Source organism: Leptodactylus fuscus, chromosome 2 (assembly GCF_031893055.1).
Source record: "Leptodactylus fuscus isolate aLepFus1 chromosome 2, aLepFus1.hap2, whole genome shotgun sequence".
Classification (NCBI taxonomy): Eukaryota; Metazoa; Chordata; class Amphibia; order Anura; family Leptodactylidae; genus Leptodactylus; species Leptodactylus fuscus.
Window position 1 is genome coordinate 162,924,105 of NC_134266.1, and position 24,517 is coordinate 162,948,621.

Consider the following 24,517-nt stretch of genomic DNA (forward strand, 5'->3'; position numbering starts at 1 on the left):
AAAAAAATGTCAGTGTAATGCAGGGCGCCTGCGCGACGTGCCGGCGTCCATGCCACGTACAGTATGCGTGTTGGGTCGGTCACCTGTGGGGATGATCCTGGAATGTGATTGGCTGTTACTGAAGGGTGACGCTGCCAGACAGACAGCGGACGGAGGGGAAGGAGCTGATCAAGTGTTCCAGTCATTGTCCTCAGCCTCTTCCTCGCCGGCCGGTGTGTCCGTCCTTGCGGGCGTTGTTTCTTCTACCTGAGGAGCGCCAGCAGCTGCGCTAGGTAAGTGTATGCCTTCGGGACGGGAACACGGAGCAGGACCGGGCAGGGGTGTGGCGGCTGCTTGTTCAGGGGCCAGTGCGAGTCATGTATTTCTACTGTCAGTGGACCTGTTACGTAAATCTAGAGGTACACCCCCCTAGTCCTAATGGTCTCCTCCTGTGATTGTATGTGATGACAGACAACCTGCCCTTGTTATGGGACTCCAAGTTCTATCATCCCCTGTGTAGATTCTGTTCATGACATGAGGCCTGATGATTTGTAGGCTGTGGCTACAGGGACAAAGGGTGCAGCCATATTATCCAGGTGACATTTCTAATTGTCACCATCAAACATGGACTGCATGGAGGAACCGCTGCTCTCCATTTGAAATCAATGGTGTTTTTTGGTCATGTTACTCATTCATAAAAAGTACAAGCCACCTGGTTTCGTCTGCCATCACATTGTCATTTTCTGTGCAGGTGCCCACTTTGGGCAGGGCTTTGGGCAGCGGTGCCAATTTACTTAGTGTCTACTGTCTGAAAAAAAAAATCCACATCCTGGTGTGTTCCTGGGCATGTAAAGCAGTGTACGTCAACCAAGCCAAATACGCCCTAGTGTCAGTAAGAGCCAAGCAAGCTGATGTACCCCAGATTTATCAAATACTACTTTGTGAAATAGTCAGAAAGCTTATAGTAATCTCCCCCCAGTAGGAAAGTGGCCAATGTTTCAGCTCTGCCATGGAGTCATTCAAGACTTGAAAAGCTGGTTACAGTATAATACCCGAGGACGATTGTTTTACAGATCTCTGCTACATGCAGCGGAAAACTTCAACACAAATTAATGGTTTTATTGGAGTGTTTCTTTGTAACTGCAATGTACGTTAGTCCACTGAGGTTGGAACGAATGAATCAAGTGCATTCCAAGATCTTTGAAGGAATAAATCTGCAACAAAATCAGTTTTCAAGTGCAGGACCCCTGGCTGACATCACCATTTGTGGGAAGAGACCACTGCAACCAAACACAGGCCTCAGCAGAGACCTGTTCACAAATGGCACATGCCGTTTTTAAAGAGGTAACTGCTGAGGCTTGTGATTGATTGGCTGTGGCAGTGGTCCCCTCAGCCACGGTACCTGTATACAAGTGAACGGACCACCTGCCGTTGAAGACGGAGGCCCAAGGACAGATGAGTACTTGTCTGTTATATTTATTGGCCCACTAGCAGCAGTGTAAAATGTTTCAGTGCACCCCTTTTACATTGTGCATGCTCCTTGTCCTCCTGGTTATACATACAATAGTTTTCCTCTTGAGACAACCCATTTCCATGTTTTCCATTGGCCAAACATTATATAGAGGTTGTGCTTGGTATCGTAGTTCAGCCCTATTCACTGTAGTAGGACATAGATGCTGCTGTAGCATGTGACCAATAGAAGTGATGTCACTGTTGCATCACAGCAGCTTTGGCGTAAGTCATATAACACTAGGTTTACATTAGTGTTTGGCTTTCCGTTCCTCAGGTCTGCTTGGGGACCTGAGAAATGGAAACCTCATCTGTTTAAAAACTGGTTACCCGCAGACTTCATAGACTATAAGGAGATCCACCGGATTTCCATCTGAAATATGCAAAGAGAAAAGTCCTGCTTACATTTTCAAGCGGATTCAGGGATAAAATTTCCGAACAAAGAGCAAGTGCAGGTGTGAACCTAGCCTAAGTCATTTACTAGAGGCAGGCCACTAGTCTGCGACAGACAGACATGATCCCAATAGAAGTTCACACCTCTACAGATAGCATCCATAGTGCCCCAATCTTACATCCAATACTAACCATAGATGTCAGATCTCTGCTTCACCTACCTGCAATCAACTTCTAAAATCTCTCTGATAGACCTCAATGAGTCGTCTCCAGACTGTGACTATACTGTAACGTGTATTACTGACTACGTATGTTATATTAACACAGTAGAGGAGAAGCTTAAGAACATTGGCAGCGCCTATAATCTTATATAGAAAGTAGAATTAAGAAATTTATACTCTGAAAAGAGAGCAATTACAAAAAAGTCATATATTTCGCTATTTAGTTTTAATAAGTAAAAAAATCCATTTAAAATCAATAACAATTACCCAATAAACATATTGGTGTCTGTGATAAGGATCCTCATGAATACAATACTGCTCCTTGCTACCATTTATTGGGCAAATCTCCTTTATCTATATTACATCAGAGAACAACTTTCAAGAACAATACATTTAAGTTTCTCTTTACTACACTATTGTTCCCTGCTATCTGAAACTGGGGAGAGGCTGACTGTATTGTTCACTTGGATTACTGACAAGAACTTAGAAAATAAAAAGATGTCTGTTTCTATTTGTTACGGTGGCCATACACCATAGATAACTGTGGGGTGACAGGCATTCCTATTGACCGTGCAGGTGTTCTCAGTAGGAAGAGTAGAATAATCTGCTTTCGGACACTTTTGCAAGTGATTTATTGCCTTTGATAACTAAGGATTGGTCTTCTTTTCCCTGCAGCTCCTGTGGGTTGAAGGGGGAGTTGAATTAGGCCCCACGTTGCAGAAACGCAGCTTTTTTTGTTACAGATATTGGTGCATTTTTTTTTAGCCAAAGCCAAGAATGGTTACAAAGGGAATGGAAAATATATGGGAAGTTCTTATACTCTACTCCTGGCTTTTTCTAAAAAAAAAAAACGCAGCAAAATCTGCAACAACAAAAAAACCTGTGTTTCCGCAACATGGGGCCTTAGCGTTAAAGAGTCTTCTCCAACCTTTTCAATTTATACTGTGGACTTACATAGTAGATGGCTGTCAGCTATATATGCATTCACTGTGCACCCAGTATTGAGCCTGATATTGTAAATATAACTCTCTGGTCTGTAATGTGAGATCAAGAACTAAGCTTTAGTCCATATATTCTAACACATACAGTCCTTGTCCTATCCAGGGTTTTTATACTGACTGCCATATTGGAGTCGGGAAGGAATTTTTTTCCCCTGAAATGGGGAAATTGGCACGAGCCTCATGGGGTTTTTTGCCTTCCCCTGGATCAGCACTGTAGGGATTGTGGGGTTATAGGTTGGACTTGATGGACTGATTTCTTTATCCAACCTCATCTACTATGTAACTATTTCCTTGTCATTGAACGCGTTAAAGTTGTGTTGTTTTTTAATTTCTCCACATTTTCCGCTGTCGTCCCCCATTTATGTGATAGTTTACATTCTTACTATACGCTATATGTTATCTGAAATTCTAAAATATCTATTTTTCTATTACTTTTTTTTTTTTCCCTAATTCAATCAAGCTGCCTCTGTCATCACGGAGTCCACCATGAATGGACAGCTGGACTTGAGCGGCAAGCTGATCATTAAAGCTCAGCTTGGGGAAGATATCCGTCGGATTCCCATTCACAATGAGGACATCACTTATGATGAACTGGTCTTGATGATGCAGAGGGTTTTCCGTGGGAAGCTCTTGACTAATGATGAAGTTACCATCAAGTATAAAGATGAAGGTACCTTTCCCCATTCTGTACTATACTGTGATCTACATGAAACTGCGTTCATTCATGGCTTTTATGTAGCTCCTATAGAATTCGATGGAGAGTGACTGTATACGTTCTGCCAACTCCCTGGTGTACTCTGTTGTCCAATTCAGTAGGAGCACAAGTGGAAGGAACCGCACAGATGAGAAATTTGTAGCATGTCCACTTGATATGCCATAAATGCTAATTGTTGGTAAACCCGCTTACAAATTGCATATGACCAGTTGGTGTCACAGACCTTAAACTGATAAGTTCAGAATTCAGAACAGGGAAGTGTTGTCATGAAATCCTTAGTTGTTCAGTGTTATATATAAAAAAAAAAAAATTAAGATAGCTGTCTATCCATGCACATAGCTGGCATATATTCTGTATGGGGTGAGAGAGCATAGACCTCTCTGGCAAAAGCTTATTTGCCTCTAAGAATGAAAAGATTGGGCATACCAAAGTGCAACAGTCCGATCCTTTTCTGCCTGACACCTGCCATCATGGAATAGTTAACAGACTGGCATACACCTTAGGTGATAAGTTGGCCTCATTGAAGTGGCCAACAGTAGGACAGCTACACTTTCCAAAGATGCCTTTCTCATTCTGCATTGCAGCTCCATTTTTTTTCTTGCGCAAATCTGCTGAAAAGTGCTTTAGTGACATTTCTTCTCCTGACATGACACTCTTCTTTCCAGATAACTGACTAACTGCTGATAAAGTGGGATATGTCACTCAAGCAATTAGAGGAGAAGCTGGGTGGCATTTAGGGGAGATTATCTAGAGTAAAGCCCTGGCAGGTGAAACAATGTTCTTAAAGCCCTTTTCAGCTAATTTGCTTAAGAATAAAATGCTGATTTTCATGAAAATGGAGCTGCAATGCAGAATAAGACATAGTTGAAAGTCTAGAAGTCGCCCTACCAGTTCCGTCCCGATTTTCCTTTAATGTAATGTATATGACCAGCATTAGTCACATTCTCCTAATAAAAGAAGGTTAAGTTAAATAAGGCCTAATGACATAAGCTTTCGTGTAATTGGAGCCGGCTCCAGATTGAATTGAATAGTCCAGGTGGACCTTTATGTCCCAACTTTTATCACGTCCCCAGGATAATGAACAGTAATAATATTAGAGCATTCCTGCAGAGAATAATGTAGTTATTATACGTATAGAGGCATACGCTAAAGCAAATCCCTCTTACGCTTAACAGTGGCATAGATAAGGTTAATTTAACATGGGTTGCATTGCTGGCTGGAGAAAGTAGGTACAGCTTCTGCCTCCTCCCACAGTGTTCTTTGGAACGGTTCATTCATACATTTAGTAAAAAAAAAAACAAAAAAAAAACAGGTTAGTAATAGTTGTTTTTCTGCTGTCTTCACTAATTCCATAGCAGTAAATAGGAGTTACAGAAATAGCACAGTGCACTGCTTCGTAGCTCCCAAGTAAACCATGTAGCTTGCTTTGTTATGCTGTTTACTTCTACGGAAGGTAAGGAACTAGAGCAGCAAAGCTGTTTACAGCACTCATGGCCTTGTGGTTGGGATTTAGAGCCCTGTATTCTCAGCTATAACAGACATAGCTGGACATGCCTCCTTATAAACACACAATTAATACAGACCCAAAATACACAAGAGTAAATAAGCCTTAGGTGAAGCTGCTGTGGACGTGGCATATTAGAAAGTCACAGGCTACTTCTCCTTCAGTTGTCTAGCATTGAATGTAGAGTTTTTAGCATCTTCATGGTGTGGCTGCGTTTGTTTTTCTTGCATGTTTTCAGCGTTGTTTTAGAGACTGGAACAGATTCCCAAAAACTGACTATTTTTTCTTCTTCCAAGAACACTATATAAGAAAAGGGAAGGCCTCTCTGTGTTGGGTTGCTCTGGGCAACAGGCAGTTTGCATACAGGGCTCAAGAGCCCTGTATGCAAACTGCCTGTTGCCAGAGCAACCCAACACAGAGAGGCCTTCCCCTTTTCTTATATAGTGTTCTTGGAAGAAGAAAAAATAGTCAGTTTTTGGGAATCTGCTTCCAGTCTCTAACAACAACGCTGAAAACCATGCAAGAAAAACAAACGCAGCCACACCATGAAGATGCTAAAAACTCTACATCTCCACTTGCTTAGAAACTGAAGGAGAAGTAGCACTGCTGACTTTCTAATATGCCACGTCCACAGCAGCTTCACCTAAGGCTTATTTACTCTTGCTGTATCTTTGGAGTCTGTATTAATTGTGCTGTTTATACAGGAGGCATGCTCCAGCTATGTCTGTTATAGCTGAGAATACAGGGCTCTAAATCCCAACCACAAGGCCATGAGTGCTGTAACAGCTTTGCTGCTCTAGTTCCTTACCCTTCCGTAAGAAGTAAACAGCATAACACTATATTTTACATCAGCTGTGCTTGGATTCGCAGCTCAACCCATTCAATAAAAAAACAAAACTGTGTATGTGAGGTCACATAACACCATAGATCCAGAATATTCAATTCAATCATCAAACACAGGAACAAGATCTCTTATTTTGAAATAATTTAAAATAATATATTAGAAGTTATATTTTATAAGTCCTATAGTATGGCCTCAACAACATAAATATGCTCAAAACCGAACCCTCCAGTGTGAATTCCATGGTGTAGGAAGAGGTCGTGCCCTTATGTTACCCTATAACCCCAAAGCATGACTCCTTTCATGGCAAGGACAGTCTCTATCTGTCCCTATTATGCCCTGATAGACTCTTTAAATCCTTCCCAACACTTTTCCTCTGCTCCTAAGGATGGTGGGGGGGGTATTCATCAGAGGACTAGTAAAATAACTCATGGAGAAGTTCCTGGGCACATACTCATCCCACCTTTTGGGGAGCTGTGTGTCCTGAATTTCAGAGCTCTAACCTTGGTTCAGGGGAGCCTACTCACGCAGGGATCAGTAGAATCTGAAATTCAGAACGCACAAAATTCTCAGAAATGAGAATTAAAATAATTTAATAATTTTCAGAGAGCACAGTATTGAAGGCCCAATATAAGGGCTGAGAGATTTATGGCTTAAATCAAAATCACAATTACATAGAAAAGTTTCCTCAACACCACAGCGGGCCTATCAAGCAAACACAAACTATATACAGGACCGCATAAAAAACCAATGCACTGTATATATATATAAAATTATTAAATATTTTATTATTAATCATACATAAAAAGTATAATCATCAGCAGATGAAGATGGAAAAAGTGTGTACACAGATATGCACCATGAACAATATGGACAACACTAATAGACAGGAGAACTGCATAGAGTGTAACAAGTGGTACAGAAAATGTTTATATTAATATTAATGTATTTAAATATATATCTCTCAAATAGATGATGCCAAACTAGCACCAACAGTACCCATATATTAATGTATATATAAAAATACACCTCCTAAACTAAAAAAAACTGCAGGAACTAATGAGAACAAATAAATACAATTGCATAACCCAAAGAGGAAAGCAAATCAAAAGCAAATTAAATCAAAATCACAATTAGTTGAATATTTTACTTCGATTTGTGAGTGATTATTTTAGGACACTTTGGATGCCATGCCACTGAATTGTGATTCTGGTTATTAACATATTAGCCGTCTTGGAAGGATAGTGTACAATTAGTGACATATTCTTTAGCCAATGGCAATGTGAGACAGGGTGGCATGGATGCAAAATAATTCACATGAGCAAGTTCACATGGATTACCTGAGCTGACTTTTGGCAATTTTTTTGATTAATTGGCCAGCCCTAGAGTGGCCATCTGATCGGTGCGGGTCCAACCTTTGGTGGCTGTTTGCAGCACATATCTATTTGCACGCTGGCCGCTTAGAAGCATTGTTATGGTATGTTTCAGCTTTGTGCTTGGGTGCAGCTGCAGTAACCTCCACACATGCTACTAAGTGGACAGATTCATGTTAACAATGGAGAGGGCAAAACAAACAGCCGAGCACCATGTGGCCCCTTCAAACAGCTGATCAGCGGGGATGCCTCAAAATGGACCTTAACCAATCAGCTTTTGATGGCCTTTCCTAACCATAGGCCATGAATATTCTTATCCTGGAAAACTCCTTTTGTGTTTGTAGCACATGACAATCCCCAGTAGCTGGTTTGCATTAAAGTCTGCTTTTAGAGACTAATGTACTTCTTTGGGGATCTATCAACAAGTTTCATAGCCAGGACTAAAAATGGGCTCCTGGAGAGGCACGACTGGCTCATACCTGGCAGAGAAGCCAATCCGGTTATACTGTATTTTTTTTGTCAACCCATTGTTTACCTTTGGATTTAGTTGCCTGAATGTTGCTTGGCATCTTCCATCCTTCATGCCTCGAATAGATTTTTTTTTTTTTTTTTTGTCCTAATGTACATTGAAGTCCTGTAAGCAAATACTTTACACATGCCAACATTTTCACCATGCCACATCATCATACAGCGTGGAAATGTCAACTAACAAATATTTCCACAAGGAGGAGCTAGCAGGATGTGCAGTTTAGAAAGGGACTATCAATTCAGCATTTCTGTTTTATGTGGTTTAAATGTGTTTTATTGAGGTATTTAACGTTTTCTGACCGTTGAGAGACGGATGTCCAGAGTTACAGTATGTTGCTGTTCATGGAGGATAGTAACGGGGGTACAATGTGCGCCAAACCATACAAATGTAAACCACAGATTAGATTTTAACCCCATAATATGGGGTACGTTGCACATCTGTTTAAGAAGCTGGGACAAGGACCTGCACTGTATTGTTTAAATCAGTGGTTCTTAGCCTTGTTTGAGGTACCGAACCCACCAGTTTCATATGCACATTCACCGAACCCTTCTTTAGTGATAGATCAAATATGATTTATTTCCAAATTCAAGACATAGGTATATGTTTTTTTACCAGTACACAAAATGAACCGTGCATAGGGCCTAGGGTTCAATCGAAACCTGGTTAAGAACCACTGGTTTAAATGAATCATGTGCTGCTTGTCCTTTAGAACTAAATATGACAGCTTTGCACTTTATGTATTAAAGGGACGTTCGTCCACTACTACATTACTTTACAAAAGTCTTCAATCTTTTCAGGCTGATGCTAATATATTATAAGATGTCTATTAATCTTTATTTTCTTTTGTCTACAGATGGAGACCTTATAACTATTTTTGACAGCTCAGATTTATCGTTCGCCATACAGTGCAGTAGGATATTGAAACTGACTCTATTTGGTAGGTGGTGTCTCTTGGCTTTAGCATTTACACATATGTGTCCCTTACCTGCATTATTATTATGCTTTTCAACTCTCCTAACTGCTCACCTCTGACCTCTGTCCCCACGGTTAATGGAATAATCATGCCTAAATAATGCTATCTCCTGGTCTATTTCATGGATTGTTCCTGTGTCCAAAATGGAATTAGAGAGGTATTTCAGCTTTCATGACTTAAAGGGGTCTTTCAGCTTCTGAAAATGTAACTGCAAATACATCCACAGCATTGCTAAATTCTCACAGTTCCCCTTTGCACCCTCTGTTTGACTTAATTTTACTTGCTTCTCCTTGTATCAGTGTTATTTGCATGCAGTGAATCTATGGACAAACTACATTTCCCATGATTCATCTGCCTGCTCTCACTCTATGTACCACTCCCTTCTCCCCTATGTGCAAATTTCCTCATTGTTACAGGGTCTGTTTTGTTTCAGTGTCTGTCTCACTTCAGTCTGTGCAGCATTGCTTTCCTCCTCATATCTGCCCAGGCAATAAATCAATCCCATGAGTGGCTTCCAGGGACAAGGAGAGCAGGTGCTGCTGTGCTACCTTTGCTGTCTATACTGCTCACTGGGGGTGCTTTGGAGGCAGGGTTAGTGAGCTTGTAAACTAAACTTCACAGCTGTGGTTAATGTAATGGAAATAAAGCAGATAAACGGGGCTGAATGTATTAGGGATTGTTTTGTATTGATGAATTCTGTTATTTGGCCCATAATGTTTAAAAACTGGATAACCCCTTTAATTCGTTTGTGTAGAGAACTGGATAGCATACACTTTTCTAATATATTTGTATTTAAAGTTTAGCTGATGCATTTTTATTTTCAGTGCAGTAGTCTTTCTCTGAAGAGGGTTGAGGGTGCTCCTTGTCAGCTTTGTGTCTATGAAAACTGGTGTTAGTAGTGCCAGTATTCCTAAATCTGCCTTGCTGTTCACCATGGTTTTCGTAATTCCCATTCACTTCTATGGAAGTCACAGAAATCACATAGGTCAGACCTATGCTGTTTCTGTAATGTCTAACCATGCAGGACTGCAATGTCAACAAGATTGAAGTCAAGTAATAACCAAGTGATCGAACCTGGGGGGTTTAATCTTAGATGCAGGACACACATCTATCGCCCATTTATAGCATATCATGTGGATTTCCTATAAATGTGTTTAGCTGTAAAACCCCTTTAGATTAAGACTAGAGATTAGCGAACACTGTTCGGATCAGCCAATCCGAACAGCACGCTCCCATAGAAATAAATGGAAGCACCTGTGACGCTGACTTTGCCGGCGGCCGGCCGGCGTCACAGGTGCTTCCATTCATTTCTATGGGAGCGTGCTGTTTGGATTGGCTGATCCGAACAGTGTTCGCTCATCTCTACTAAGCATGCTACTGAGGAGCAATATTCATGGTGTTTCCCATTAGATCCTGTTTCTTTGAGCTCCTGTGATATAGATATGTGTGTGTGTGTATATTAATTTGTATAGTACAAATTAAATGGCAGGAGAAGTACAGTAAATCCTGTGCCAAAACTGAACAAACTAAACAAAGTAAAGAAACCAAACCATTGCTGCAGAGCCCATAACATAGAAATCTTGAATATAAGAAGCACAAATGGTCCCAAAGTCAGAAAAGAGGTTGGCAGAAGATCCAGTCGAACTAATCTGTAGAGGACAAAAGATTATCCAGCATAACCATGCAAAAAAAATTAAAAAAATCAAAGAGCAAAGCGGCTCAATCAGACCCATGCGGCCTTAATAGGTCGAGGGGTACCACAGGGGATAGGCGAGATCAGGAAAGTGTGTATGAGGAGCGCCAATTTTAACTTATAAATGCATCAAGGGCTGTACGAAAAGACTGGGTAGTGAGTTACACAAAGGACTCTAGACCTTGTTGAATTTACTTGGACATCCTCTATCCTTATATACCAGTTGATTAGATGGTGGAATTAAGTTCACCAGTTTTCTCCATTGTGAGAGGGAGGGTGAGCGAGGAGCCATCCACCATAGAGCTATGGCTTTCCTAGCTAAAAATAGAGATTCCCACATCATAGTATGACAATGGCGTGGCCATAGCTCCTTGTCGAAAATGCTGAACAGGTAAGCGTCAGGGGTGAGTGAAACAGGAGTACCAAGGACTTCTTACAATACACTCATAGCCTCCGCCCAGAAACCTTCAGTGACAAGGCAATCCCATATCATATGCCAGAAGTCTGAATACTCAGCTGTACAATGCAGGCACTCTGGATGTTGCAACCCTGCAGGGGTCAAATAACTTTGATGTTTGATATACACTTAAATCAACCTATTGTTAGCTAACGGGGATATAAATTGTGCTGATTCCTGAAGTTCTGAATAGGATTCCTCATCAAGAGCAGGAATCCACAAAGAAGGGGCGGCCAGGTGAGACATTTTGATCCGTATGAGGTGGGCATATAAATTCGAGATGAGACCCTCATGGACTCTGGGACCAAAGTATGCAAGTGATTGGATAGGTAAAGATAAGGACATCTGGGGGGGGGGGAGAGTACCGTACTGTGTAGCCATGGTATGTCTAATTTGTCTAGCCATTTCAGTTTATGGAATAATGGCTATACAGAGATCTGCCAGTAGGTGGTAGAAGATTCCCATTATGCAGAAGTCTAGCAATATTCTATGAAGTGGATGAGATCTATGTTTTGTGGAATGTAGTCTGAGGCAGCTCTGCCTAGTAAAACACACCATACAAGTATGGATTTAATCCCTTTAGTATATATATATATATATATATATATATATATATATATATATATATATATATATATATATATATATTCAGTTCACCAGCCTTGGTCCCGTACAGTCGCATCAGTCAGTGCCATTTCAATCCAATTCTCTTTTTTTAACAAAAAAAAAAAAGAGTGAAACCGCACATCTCTAAATGTAATGGAGTATTCCCATTTATAACGATAAAGCAAATTACTCTGAATAATGGGCTATACAGAAGGAAGTGAGCTATGGCAGATCCATCCCATCCATGTGCCAAGTCATTGCTGTGGGTCCAGCAGCCTGGCGGACATGATATACCAGCAATTGTTGTCCATGTGAGTGAAGAGACCAGGGGACATTCATTCTTAGCAGCTCTCTGTTCTGACTCTTTGGGGCTGTAGGACCCCATCTGAGGCATCTGTGCCCTTTATGATATGTAGTGAATGTTAGTCGCTGCTCACAGAGCCCTTTTTGACAAATACATTTTATGTTGCTCGCATGTTGTAGATTTTCGCACATTTTTTTCTGATTGCCTCAATACTTTCTGCTCCATATCACAATTGTTCCGTCTTGGCATCAACTTGTTTAATTATATCATCCAGATGCCTTTGCTGGGAAACCCATACATGCCCTGAACTCTTTGGGTTTTTTTTTTTTTTGCTTTTAATAACTTGTCAGCTTCATGCTGAGTAAAATAATGCATGAAATGATTTGCTTACTTTTTAAAGGGATCCTATCATTAAAACGCAATTTTTTCTTGTGGCTAACACGTAGGAATAACCTTAAGAAGGGCTATTCTTCTCCTACTCTTAGATGTCTTCTCCACGGCGCCGTTCGGTAGAAATACCTTTTTTCGCCAGTATGCAAATGAGTTCTGTCGCAGCACTGGGGGCGTCCCGAATGTTGCGAGAGAAATCTCCAGCGCGACCTCCATCCTTCTGGAATGGCCTCTTCATGTGTTTTCTTCTGGCGCTGGGAGTCAAACTTCTATTCCTCAGGCAGAGCTGACTGGGCATGCCCACAGGCCACAAAAAATGACTGCTTACTTACTGTGTATTCCTACGTGTTAGTCAAAAAAAAAAAAAAGGTATCCAGTGATAGGATCCCTTTAAATCATTATATGTATGCATAGTTCTCCTAAACATAAGTCACCGTCTGGATTAACTAGGACGGGTTGTGGGATGCATTGCAGGGGAGCCAAGTTGTGCTTCACTGAAGATCTGTGTATGGGCATGAACATAAAGCCCTGCTGGTGGTTTAGTGGTCTAAATTTAACTGCCAGGTGCCTTTTGATATATCAATAAATCAACATTGTGTTTTGGTTTTTGTTTAATCGTATTGTTTTCAATCAAGCTAAACACAAATCGCTCAAAACCGTATCACCATGCCGACACAGCGGTGCATACAAAGCAAGAAGCATAGAGAAAGAAGATGGTCAATTTTAAGTGTCAAGATTTTTATATTTAGTAGATTATTTCATCTGGAAGTCACCGCTGCAGACAAACAATTGGATAGTCAGATATCACAAGAACTCCTCTGTTGGGGTCATTGACACATATAAAATCTGGTGAATGGCCTGGAATTAGTCTCCTAAATATTCTTATACAGAAGACCAAACTTGGGTGGCGGACTGTGCTGGCAGTCCAGTGTGAACAGTAAAACACCGCTTTCTTTTCTACCTCTATCCTGAGCCTGTAGTCAGGCACCAGCACATTGAGTCGCTTGGACTGCATGTCTGTGTATTCAGTGTGCCCTTAAAGTTACATTTGTAGACAATGAAACATTTTTGGGAATATTAGCAGGTAAAAGTTTTACAGTTTTAAATATTCTGTTGCCATCTTGGTGGTCATTTCAATCTGTTGTCTTGATCAGTTGCCAATGGTTAGGACCATGAATTCAGGAACTTTATATGGTCTGGGACTTGTCAGTAACCCAGCCATGTTTTCCTTCTTATGGCTGGGGGCGATACTGGTTTATACTCTACCCAGTAACATTTGCCAGCATCTACTGAGTTGGAGATCATTCTGCTTAACCTGGAATGGTAAACCTTATCAAACGATGTAAGCTGGACTTCCTCCTCGTCTGTAATAGTGACATAGTTTTGCCTGCTAGGTTTTGGAGCAGATGCAGGAGTTGCATATTGCATAAAATTTTCTTTCGGCACTACTGACGGTGAGGTATGGTTCTTTTATGAGTTGTATAAGACCTCTTATCATAGTTTACCTGTTCACCTCTTCTACTTCATCTGTTTTCCCTAAATATCCTACCTCAAAAACTATTATCCTTGTTTATCCTGTCTGCTGACCACACTGCTACTACTGTGCATTACTCAAGTACATGTTACCTTGCCCTCAGTTAATGGACAGCCTCGACCTCTCGAGTCCAGTCAGGTGAAGTATCTTCGGAGGGAGTTGATAGAATTGCGCAACAAAGTCAATCGTCTGTTGGACTGTTTAGAACCACCTGCTGAACCTGGGATCCCAAGCAGCATACAGGATACAGGTAATACTGGTTCCTTATCGAGTCTATCAAATGACATGGTTTTGGCTTGTTTCTCAAGTTCTTCTGTGACTTTAATGAAACAGAAACAGTAGATGGTCGAGAAGAGAAACCTGCTGCCCCTGATTCTTCAGTCAAGCCGTCTACCCAGGTTATGGCTGCCAGCATGTCTGCTTTTGATCCATTAAAGAATCCAGAGGAAATCAACAAAAATGTCATGTCAGCCTTTGGATTAACAGAGGACCAGGTTACTGGTGAGTGTAAAATCACAATAAAATGCTGTAAATGCAAATCCTTTATACAACCATTTTTATAACTTAATATCTAGATAGTGGCAGCATGTATCTGGGGGGCTTGGACTGTGTTGGGTGTGATTTATGCTAAATTTTCATCCTGAATGAAGGGTGAGTGCAAAAATGAGCAAGTGTAGTGAACCAACCCCTGACAGGTGCCCCCACATTGCATGTTAGAACGGTCCATACATGACAATTGCCCATAAACAATGATAGTTCACAGTGTGTATGTGACAATGATTGTCTCATCCTTAAAAGATATGGTAAAGGTAAAAAAAAAATGGTGCAAATATTCACATGTAAACATTTCTATCACTCTGCTGTAAATTAAGATTTGTGTCCTTTGCTTAGGCCCACCCAGTGCTCCGGTAGAGGAACGTTCCAGCACACCAGATAGTATTGCCTCTTCTTCTTCAGCTCATCCACCAGGAGTTCAACAGCAGCAGCAGCCATACCCAGGAGCTCAGCAGCCAGGTCAGATTGAAGGTTAGCTTATAGATTTCTTTAACCTGTACCTTTCTCCTTAATATAACGCTCTTCGTATTATGTACTCACATTTTCTCAGATGCTCATACTAAAACCTAGAGCATAAAATAGTTTGTAATATGTATACATGAATTTGATCTCCTTTTACACTCTGACTCCATAAATGGCTGACTGTTATGGTCAATCAGTAGCAGTAAAGCTCCTCGAATTCATTAAAAATCTAGTGCTTGAGTTCCTATGAAAGTAAATATGCAACAAGCTATGCATCTGATTATAAAATATTAAAAATCTTATAATTACAAAAGATCGGTTTATTTTGAGTTGGAGTCTGTGCAACTTTTTCTTTCCAACTTAGGGGGAGTTCACACGATGTAACGTGTCGTGTGAGAGTTTGTGCGCCGTAAACGCTCCCATTGATTTCAATGGGAGTTAGGATTGTATACGCTGCGTTATTTTGCGGCCGTGATTTTACGGCCGCAGAATCAGGGCCGCAAAATAACACGACGCATACGATCCTAACTCCCATTGAAATCAATGGCAGCGTATACGGCGTGTGAGAGTTTGCGCGGCATGTTACATCGTGTGAACGCACCCTTACATCCCTGCTTGTAGATCTCCTGTAGCCATAGCTCAGGTTGTACTCAACTTATTAACCTGATGGTTCCTTGCAGGACAGAGATTGGCGAGCTGCCCAGCACATATATTCGTGAACCCCACTAGACCAAGACACCATTTTACCTACACAAACTTAACCGGGCCAGGCTGAATCCTGCAAAAAAAAAAAAAAAGTGTCCAAGAAGTATTAGTTGATATGTTGGTTAAAATGCACTCACATCTGCATCAAGGGAACTCATGTCTTGTGACGGACATGAGTACCCTTCATGTAGGCTGTGAGCTTTTGTATTTTGGCCAACAAATGTCTCATGATTAATTCTTTTTTCTTTTTAGCATGATGCAGCCAGGCAGTGTTATGATGGTTGGTACTACTGGGGTGTAGGTGTATAGGTGCTAGGCAGCCTGCCTGATCAGAAACTATGGGCGTCACTAATAGATTTGAAGCCAGCATTGAATGGAACCTTTTATACAAACCTTATCTGTGTGCATTTTCAGTGCTAGCAGCCACCCCTCTATTGGATTGTAGTCATGTGAGTGGTTGCATTTTCAGTACAGTGAACCTCTGTAATCCCTACTTTCTATCATTTGGGCCTGTCTGTATCTTGCATGGACACATAACTACAATACGCTTTTTTCCTTATCTTTGCAAATGACTATCTTTCCAATTTAAGAGTCCATTTGTATGAATATTGGTGTCGGCATTCATTTTGAGTCAATGCTTTCAAAGCCAGAATGGAACTGATAACCTAAAAATCTCTGCGGAGAAGAGTTCCTGGTAAATGTGTTATTCTGCTTTTAGAACATATTTTGTTGCATTATTTTTGTGCTTAGTAATGGGAACACGCCTGTCTGCATTTCTCAGGAGAGACTTTTTTCTGATTATCTAAAAAAAATAAAGGACGTTGATTGCTTAGCGCTGAGTTATCACACTCAATATAGAGCTAAAATTGAACTTGGAGACTGCTATATAGATTTGTACGTTTCCACTCCTCAATACATTAGTCTATAGCAGTGCTGCTATATAGATACACACGTGGACAAAATTGTTGGTTCCCCTCGTTTAATGAAAGAAAAACTCACAATGGTCACAGAAATAACGTAACTCTGACAAAAGTAATAATAGATAAAAATTCTGTAAAAATGAACAAATGAAAGTCAGACATTGCTTTTCAACCATGCTTCACCAGAATTAAAAAATAAATAAAACTCATGAAACAGGCCTGGACAGAAATTATGGTACTTTTAACTTAACCCTGCTGTTCTGTTCGCATTTGCTATACACTTGTACTGTTCCCGGGTCAATATGACCCGACCTATTAATTCTTGATTTTTAGCTATTCTAATTGTTTTATTTGAATACTTTTTTCATTGAAATACTGTATGTGAACATGTTTGATCATAAACAAAAGAAAAATTTAAATTCAAACTTAATTATTTTATTTTTTTTCATAAAAAGGTTACACAGGCTTTTTGCAATTCTCTTCGATTGTTGACATTCTGCACACAAATAATAAAGAAGCTTTACATTACTATTACTAAAACATGAAATTTATCTTTTTGAAAACAAATTTTATAAATCAACAAATGAAAAATCATAAAAACTTCAACCATTTTAGAAAGAAAAAAGAAAAAACTGAACATGTTCATGTGTTTTTACACTGAGCACAATAATAAGACACATGTCCTTTACACAGATATTTTGAACATCCAGCACATGTCAGATTAGTCTTATTGTCACAGGTAGATGGACAGAAGCTCCATCTCTTCCTTTTTTTGCTGGTAGCTGTGCAGGTGGAGGCCGTGGACGTGGAGTCTCTTTCTTGAGCATGCTGGACACTTTTTACAATGGCTTCTCCCTCACTTCTGAGGGTCACTTTTCTGCTCTCAATATATGGCCTCACCAGGGATTTTCCCAATTCCTCAAGAAATAATCTTCTTTTATGCAGCTTATTCCGGTTCCAATCAGGGTCGATTTCTCTCCATAAGACAAATGCATTGTATGCAGAAACGTCCAGTATGTTATAAAATAAAATCATTGGCCACCGATTGGTTTTGCGTTTGCATGTATATGTTGATATTACTTGGTCTAAAGTATCAACTGCTCCCTTTGTGGCATTATAATCCAAAATAATGTCAGGCTTTCTGTCTTCTCTATCACTTACGGCATTGTCATGGTGCATTGTGCTCATGAGAATTACCTGTTTGGTTGTTGTTTGGAACATAAGAAACAACAGTTGTATTTCCAGAAAAATAAAAAGTTGAACTGTACACCTCTCTCTTGCTAAGGATACCTTGCGGTAGTTCAGGTTTGTTTTTTCTCATAGTACCCAGCATGGTAAGTTGTTTTTTCTTCAACATCTGGCCTAGTTGATAGGATGTAAAAAAGTTGTCACATGTGACATTTTGTCCTTTTAGTCCATGAGTCAAATCTAGAACAACACGCATACCCTGATTTGTTTCAGGTCTTTCATCAGGGGCTTTTCCTGTATACACTTGAACATTTAGAGCATATGCTGTCGCAAAGTGTCCAGATCTTGATGCCATATTTTGCTGGCTTACTTGGTATATATTGTCTGAATGGGCACCTACCTCGGAATGCCACCAGTTGCTCATCAACAGTTACATTTTCACCACTGTTATACAATTTTGGTAGAATCTCTACCCATTGATTCCAAACATTTCTAATAGGGGCTAGTTTATATTTAGCTCTTCTTTCCATTCTATCTGTTTTAGAATCAAACCGCAGTACTCTCGAAATGTCATGAAACCTTTCAAGACACATTGTAGCTCTAAATATGTGGCGACCGGTTTCGCAATTCCACAAACTTTTACCCTTTGAATGATAGACAACCAGTCTCCTCTCTCACAAACAGACTAGATAATTACTTGCTTACTGATAAGAACAGTGAAACCACCACCATTTGGAGATGAAGAACACATAAAAAAACATAACTTTTGCAGTCAGAAATAATCAGAGACCTGTAGAACAGTATAAAATGCTAACGGGTCATATTGACCCGAACAGTACAAGTGTAACAATCAGCGTGTAGCAAAAGGTAAACAAAAAAAAAAGACAAAAATAAAAAAAAAATGTAGAGCTCCACAAATGAGGAAAAGTCAAGGAACCACTAGTTTCAAATCCTCATTAAAAAAAAATCTGCAGGGTCTCAAAAATCATTTCGGGTCATATTGACCCGAACAGAACAGCAGGGTTAAAGGGCTTGTCCCATCTCAAGGATTCTATCTATACCGGTAGCTTATGTAAATTGAAGCCTTTTCCTAAATATATTGCTTTAGAAATTCTGCTTTCTTTGCCTAATATGTGAATTTATTCCTCCCATTGTTTACACTGCGTTGCTATAACTACGGACCTGGGAGATAGGACAAGTGACGTCACTTTACTCAGTGCTGACAGGGCAATCCATTCAGCTAATTGCACTTTACTGATAGTCTGGTCTGTTAGCGGTCTATGTAAACACTCAGATACCACTAAGTCCATTCTGTACAAGAATCTGCAGATTATCTGACCTATAGAAGTGTTGTGTGTCCTGTTCAGCAGGAGGGAGGGAGAGAAATACAGGAAGTGAGAAGCAGACACTGTATATACAGCCTGGCTGATAGGATGAGATGGGAGAATCCCTTTAAAGGGGCTCTATCATTGGTGAAACGTGATTTGAGCTAGTGATATGCCTGAATAGCCTTTAAAAAGGCTATTCAGGTGCTGCTACTCGTTTTTGAAAAGACCCCCCTGTTTTTATTACATATCGGTAAAACCGATATGTAAATGAGCCTCTCTGTGCACGCTGGTCGTTTCCCCAAGCCACCGTGCACCCCCTGCGTCATACCTTGATAACGCCCCCTCTTTCGCTTGTGCTCCAAGAAGTTGTCGTCCTCTGTCTGTGTAACCGCTTCCATCGTCTCTAATCTCGCTCTTGCGCATTGAAACCCTGGGCATGCGCAGTAACGCTCCCTTCTGAGCACCATTTTCTTGTTCGCTTTCTTCCATTGTCCACAAGAAAATGGTGCTCTGGCATGTCCAGTAGCGCTCAGAACGGAGTGTTACTGCGCATGCCTGCGATTTCAAAGCGCAGGAGCGAGATTACAGACAAAGGAGGAGGTTACACAGACGGAGGAGGAGGACATCTTGGAGCACAAGTGAAAGAGGGGGCGTTATCAAGGTATGATGCTTGGGGGAACGCCCAGGGTGCACAGAGAGGCTCATTTACATATTGGTTTTACTGATATGTAATAAAAACGAGGGGTCTTTTAAAAAATGAGTAGCAAATCACTAGCTCAAATCACGTTTCACTAATGATAGAGCCCTTATAATATTTAGTTGCACAACCTTTTGAGGCAATCACTACAATCAAACGATTCCTGTAACTGTCAATGAGATTTTTGGACCTCTCAGCAGGTATTGTGGCCCTCTCCTCATGAGCAAACTGCTCCAGTTGTCTTGGGTTTGAAGGGTGCCTTTTCCAGACGGCATGTTTCAGCTACTTCCAAAGATGCTCAATAGGATTTAAGTCAGGGCTCATAGAAGGCCACTTCAGAATAGTCCAATGTTTTCCTCTTAGCCGTTCTTGGGTGTTTTAGCTGTGTGTTTTGGGTCATTATCCTGTTGCAAGACCCATGATCTGCAACTGAGACCAAGCTTTCTGACACTGGGCAGCACATTTCTCTCTAGAATCCCTTGATAGTCTTGAGATTACATTGTACCCTGCACAGATTCAAGACACTCTGTGCCAGATGAAGCAAAGCAGCCCCAGAACATTACAGAACCTCCTCCATGTTTCAGAGTAGGGACAGTGTTCTTTTCAAGATATCCTTCATTTTTCTGTCTGTGAACATAGAGCTGATGTGTCTTGCCAAAAAGTTACATTTTTGTCTCATCTGTCCATAGGACATTTTCCCAGAAGCTTTGTGGCTTGTCAATATGTTTGATTATTATTACTTTTGTCAGATACAAGTTATTTCTGTGACCATTGTGGGTTTTTCTTTCATTAAACGAGGGGGGCCAACAATTGTGTCCACGTGTGTATGTCTCCTGGTTGTGGTTCTGCATGTCAGCAGCATGTTGAATAGAATGGCTCAGCTTTTTATTTCCTGACATACATAGCTACTATTTTAACATTTCAGCAACCATCTTTAAAACTAGAAACTCCCTTATTAAAAGGAATCTCTAGGAAATTTGCAGTAACTTTACAAATAATAATTTCACCTGCAGCTCAGAGGAGACAGAATACCACTTTGTCTCTACTGTATGTTGGCAACACTAATGTAACTGATCCTTCTTGTCGCCAGCCTGTATTTGTGCGTAGCATGCCATTCTTCTCTTGTTGGAACGTTTTCCAGCAATGTCAATGTAGGGACATCTCTCATCACATTTTAGCCTATGGGCAACTGCTGTGTGCACTGAAGTATTTAACACTTATTTCACACATTAGTTATTTCCAATTGCAAGGAGAGTTTTTGAGAATTTCATTCCAAGTGCCTGTGGCAAAGTACATGCTTTTTAATTCTTTGTTGTCTTATAATTTGTTTTTCTTTCCCAGAAACTTAAGAGTTTGCATTGCTGAAAGCAAAAGATGCTTAAAGCGTACCTCTAATTATAAGCCAACTTCTCATAAGTGAATAGTAGATGGGAATGTAAGAAACTTTGTAATATAGATGATTAAAGAAACTTGTTTTGTTACTCTTTAAACAAAAGTCTATGGGAAGGGTGAGACAGTAAATTGATTAACTTCATCCTCGTTTCACTTCCCCCTCTCCATAGACTTCTGTGTGTAAGGCTAAGTACTGAGGTGAAATCTACGTAGATAAACAGTCTGTGGGTAGATGTGCTGGAGGAGAGCAGCCTAATAAGTGGAGAAAGAAACATATTTATTTAAAATATATTACAAAGTTTTGGTGTGTTTTTTTTCTTTTTTTCAATATGCACATGCAGTATTTTTTTTATGAAAAGTGGTTTTATGATTGGAGATACGATTTTAATACTAAGGTGTATTCTTCACCCTTGGCTAATAAGTGATTTCTGTGAATGTTTCTTTACTTGTACATTGTTTATATTCTAGGCTTCATTTCATACTCAGTCTAAAATACATTTCCTTTTGTAGGGCAAATCTATCAACAGTATCCACAACAGCCTGGGTATCCAGCAGCTCAAGGTCAGCCTCAGCCTCAAGCTCAGCCCCAGCAGCAGTATGGCATGCAGTATCCTGGTAAGACATGTACTCGTATAAGGAGATCTCACTAGCAACAGTAGACTTTGTGTGTCTTCTAGGAGCAATAAAATGAAATTTATGGTGTGCTGCGGATAAACTCCCTGTGCACTATAACGTATGGTTTCCTACAGCAAGATGTTAAATCTGTGTTTCTATGTTCCAGGTTATAATCAACAAGCGCCCCAAGCAGCTCAGCAGTTTCCAGGTTACAGTCAACAAACTGCTCAGGCTCCTGCCCCTGGTTTTCAAGGCCAGCCACAACAACTACCAGCCCAGGCCCCTCAACAGTACCCGGCCGGCACCTACCCTCCACAAACCTACACTACACAAGCGTCACAACCTGCCAACTATAATGTCCCCCCTGCTTCTCAGCCTGGAATGGCACCAAGCCAACCAGGAAGCTATCAACCTAGGCCAGGATTTACTCCTCCACCTGGTAGTACTGTAACCCCTCCTCCAAGTGGGCCTAACCCATATGCTCGTAACCGTCCCCCATTTGGTCAAGGGTACACCCAACCAGGACCTGGCTACCGATAAAAGCACTATCATTGCCGAGGCAAAGGCTGCTAGATCTGTTTCCATCCCAACAGACTTCAATGTTATGCTTACAATTGTAATCATGCTTCAGACAGCAGACGAAAAGCATTCTGTGCTTTTCAGTGTTGTGTATCTTTACTGGAGGAGAAGACCAAATGATTTATTTTTTGCTTTTGATTGTATCTGCTCTCTAGTTGAAATTAAACCCAAAAAACAAGTATCTGACAAGCTAGTCAGCCTTGTCGACCCCTGACAATATGCTAATGCCCCCCACTTGTTTCTAATGATCTGATGTGTTCAGATAGAACTCTTTGGAGTAATAAACTAGGTATTATGTACACATTCTAATACACTGAAACCTAATAAAATGGTCAACTCGTTTAATCTTCACTTGCCTCTGAATAAATGGTGTCATTACTGGAAATTGTGCTCCTATTATTGTCAGCCTTGAACTTGGTGCCTCCTCAGTATGTGGTATGAGAAAAAACTACATATGAAACACTTCTGAGAGTGGAGGGTTGGTAAAAGAAATGGTCTAAGACTTTGTCTTGTAATACTGATGCTGAGCTAGAAATAGGAATTTTAAACAAGTATCGTACACCAGCAACGCCCAAGACTTCTAAAAGCTCCTAAAACGTCAAATGTGCAGAGTACATTCCACTTGTGCTTATAACTGTAGCGCATAGCCTGGTAATATTGACTACCGCTAAACTGACCAGAAATCTCCACTGCCTAGTAAAACTCTGACATGCAGTCACAAGCAGCCTAAAAATGGATGATAAAGTGATGACTGGATATTAATAACATGAAGTGCGTGCATCAGCTTCCTGGGATCACTGTAAGGCTGAGGCCCCACTTTGTAGAAACGCAGCTTTTTTATGTTGCAGATATTGTTGTGTTTTGTTTTGTTTTTTTTAAATCCAAATTGCATATCTAAAATAGTCACATGATAGTGAGTTAAAGAGGACCTTTCACCACTTTTGGGCACATGCAGTGTTATATACTGCTGGAAAGCTGACAGTGCGCTGAATTCAGCGCACTGTCGGCTTTCCCGATCTGTGCCCACTGTAAAGAGCTTACGGTGCTGGTACCGTAGTGCTCTATGGTCAGAAGGGCGTTTCTGACCATTAGCCAGAGACGTCCTTCTGCCTCGCGGCGCCAATCGCGCTGTGCTGTGGAGCGGGGAGGAACTCCCCCCTCCCGCTCCTGATAATACTCGTCTATGGACGAGCTGTCTGAGCAGAGGGAGGGGGCGTTCCTCCCCGCTCCACAGCACAGCGCGATTGGCGCCGCGAGGCAGAAGGACGTCTCTGGCTAATGGTCAGAAATGCCCTTCTGACCATAGAGCACTACGGTACCGGCACCGTAAGCTCTTTACAGCGGGCACAGATCGGGAAAGCCGACAGTCCGCTGAATTCAGCGCACTGTCAGCTTTCCAGCAGTATATAACACTGCATGTGCCCAAAAGTGGTGAAAGGTCCTCTTTAAACAAAAATTTTTGGTTGCTGTGACACATTTTACAATGTAGCCCAAGTCTTAACTGTTAATTGTAAAGGGGTTATCCAGCTTCCAAAACCTTGTCTATGACCAGCCACAATTGTAATGTATAGAATCTCCCATAATGTAGTGAAAAAAAAAAAAAAAAGCATTAAAAGATATAATAAAATAAAATCAAAATTCTAAATCAGTCCTTTCCCTAGAATACATATAATAGTAGAAAATTACTGTGAAACCCATACACATTAGGTATCCCTGTGTCTGAAAGTGCCCAGTCTACTGAATATAGGGTATCTGCAGTGCTCCTGTTCCGTCGGGAAGGGGTTAATAGGAGCACTGCAGATACCCTATATTCAGCCAGACTGAACTCCACGTGGGGAAAAAAAAAACAGTCCTCAAACTCAGGGAAGGGGCAGACAGACAACCAAAACACCCCCTCCCCTTCCCCAGCAACTACTGCACCCAAAAAACATTTTAATTTTTGAAATTTTCCAGCAGCTGCTTCATTTCCCCCCATGCTTATACTAGAGTCAATAAGTTTTCCCAGTTTTTTGTGGTAAAATTAGGGGTTTCGGCTTATACTCGGGTCGGCTTAT

General features: G+C 40.8%; 1 protein-coding gene across 2 annotated transcripts; it reads left to right on the forward strand.

Annotated features, from left to right (window-relative positions):
- The first annotated feature begins 100 nt into the window (after positions 1 to 100).
- On the forward strand, positions 101 to 22,841 carry TFG (trafficking from ER to golgi regulator). Of its 2 annotated transcripts, none has more exons than XM_075264973.1 (8): positions 101 to 272; positions 3,564 to 3,773; positions 8,919 to 9,002; positions 14,126 to 14,272; positions 14,356 to 14,523; positions 14,914 to 15,048; positions 21,780 to 21,884; positions 22,051 to 22,841. In XM_075264973.1, the coding sequence occupies exons 2-8, from the start codon at positions 3,590 to 3,592 to the stop codon at positions 22,422 to 22,424; spliced, it is 1,197 nt and encodes a 398-aa protein (XP_075121074.1). In that variant the 5' UTR covers positions 101 to 272; positions 3,564 to 3,589; the 3' UTR covers positions 22,425 to 22,841. The 2 variants fall into 2 exon arrangements, with proteins under 2 accessions (XP_075121074.1, XP_075121075.1); XM_075264974.1 differs by having other exon boundaries at positions 14,914 to 15,036.
- The last annotated feature ends 1,676 nt before the right edge of the window (positions 22,842 to 24,517 follow it).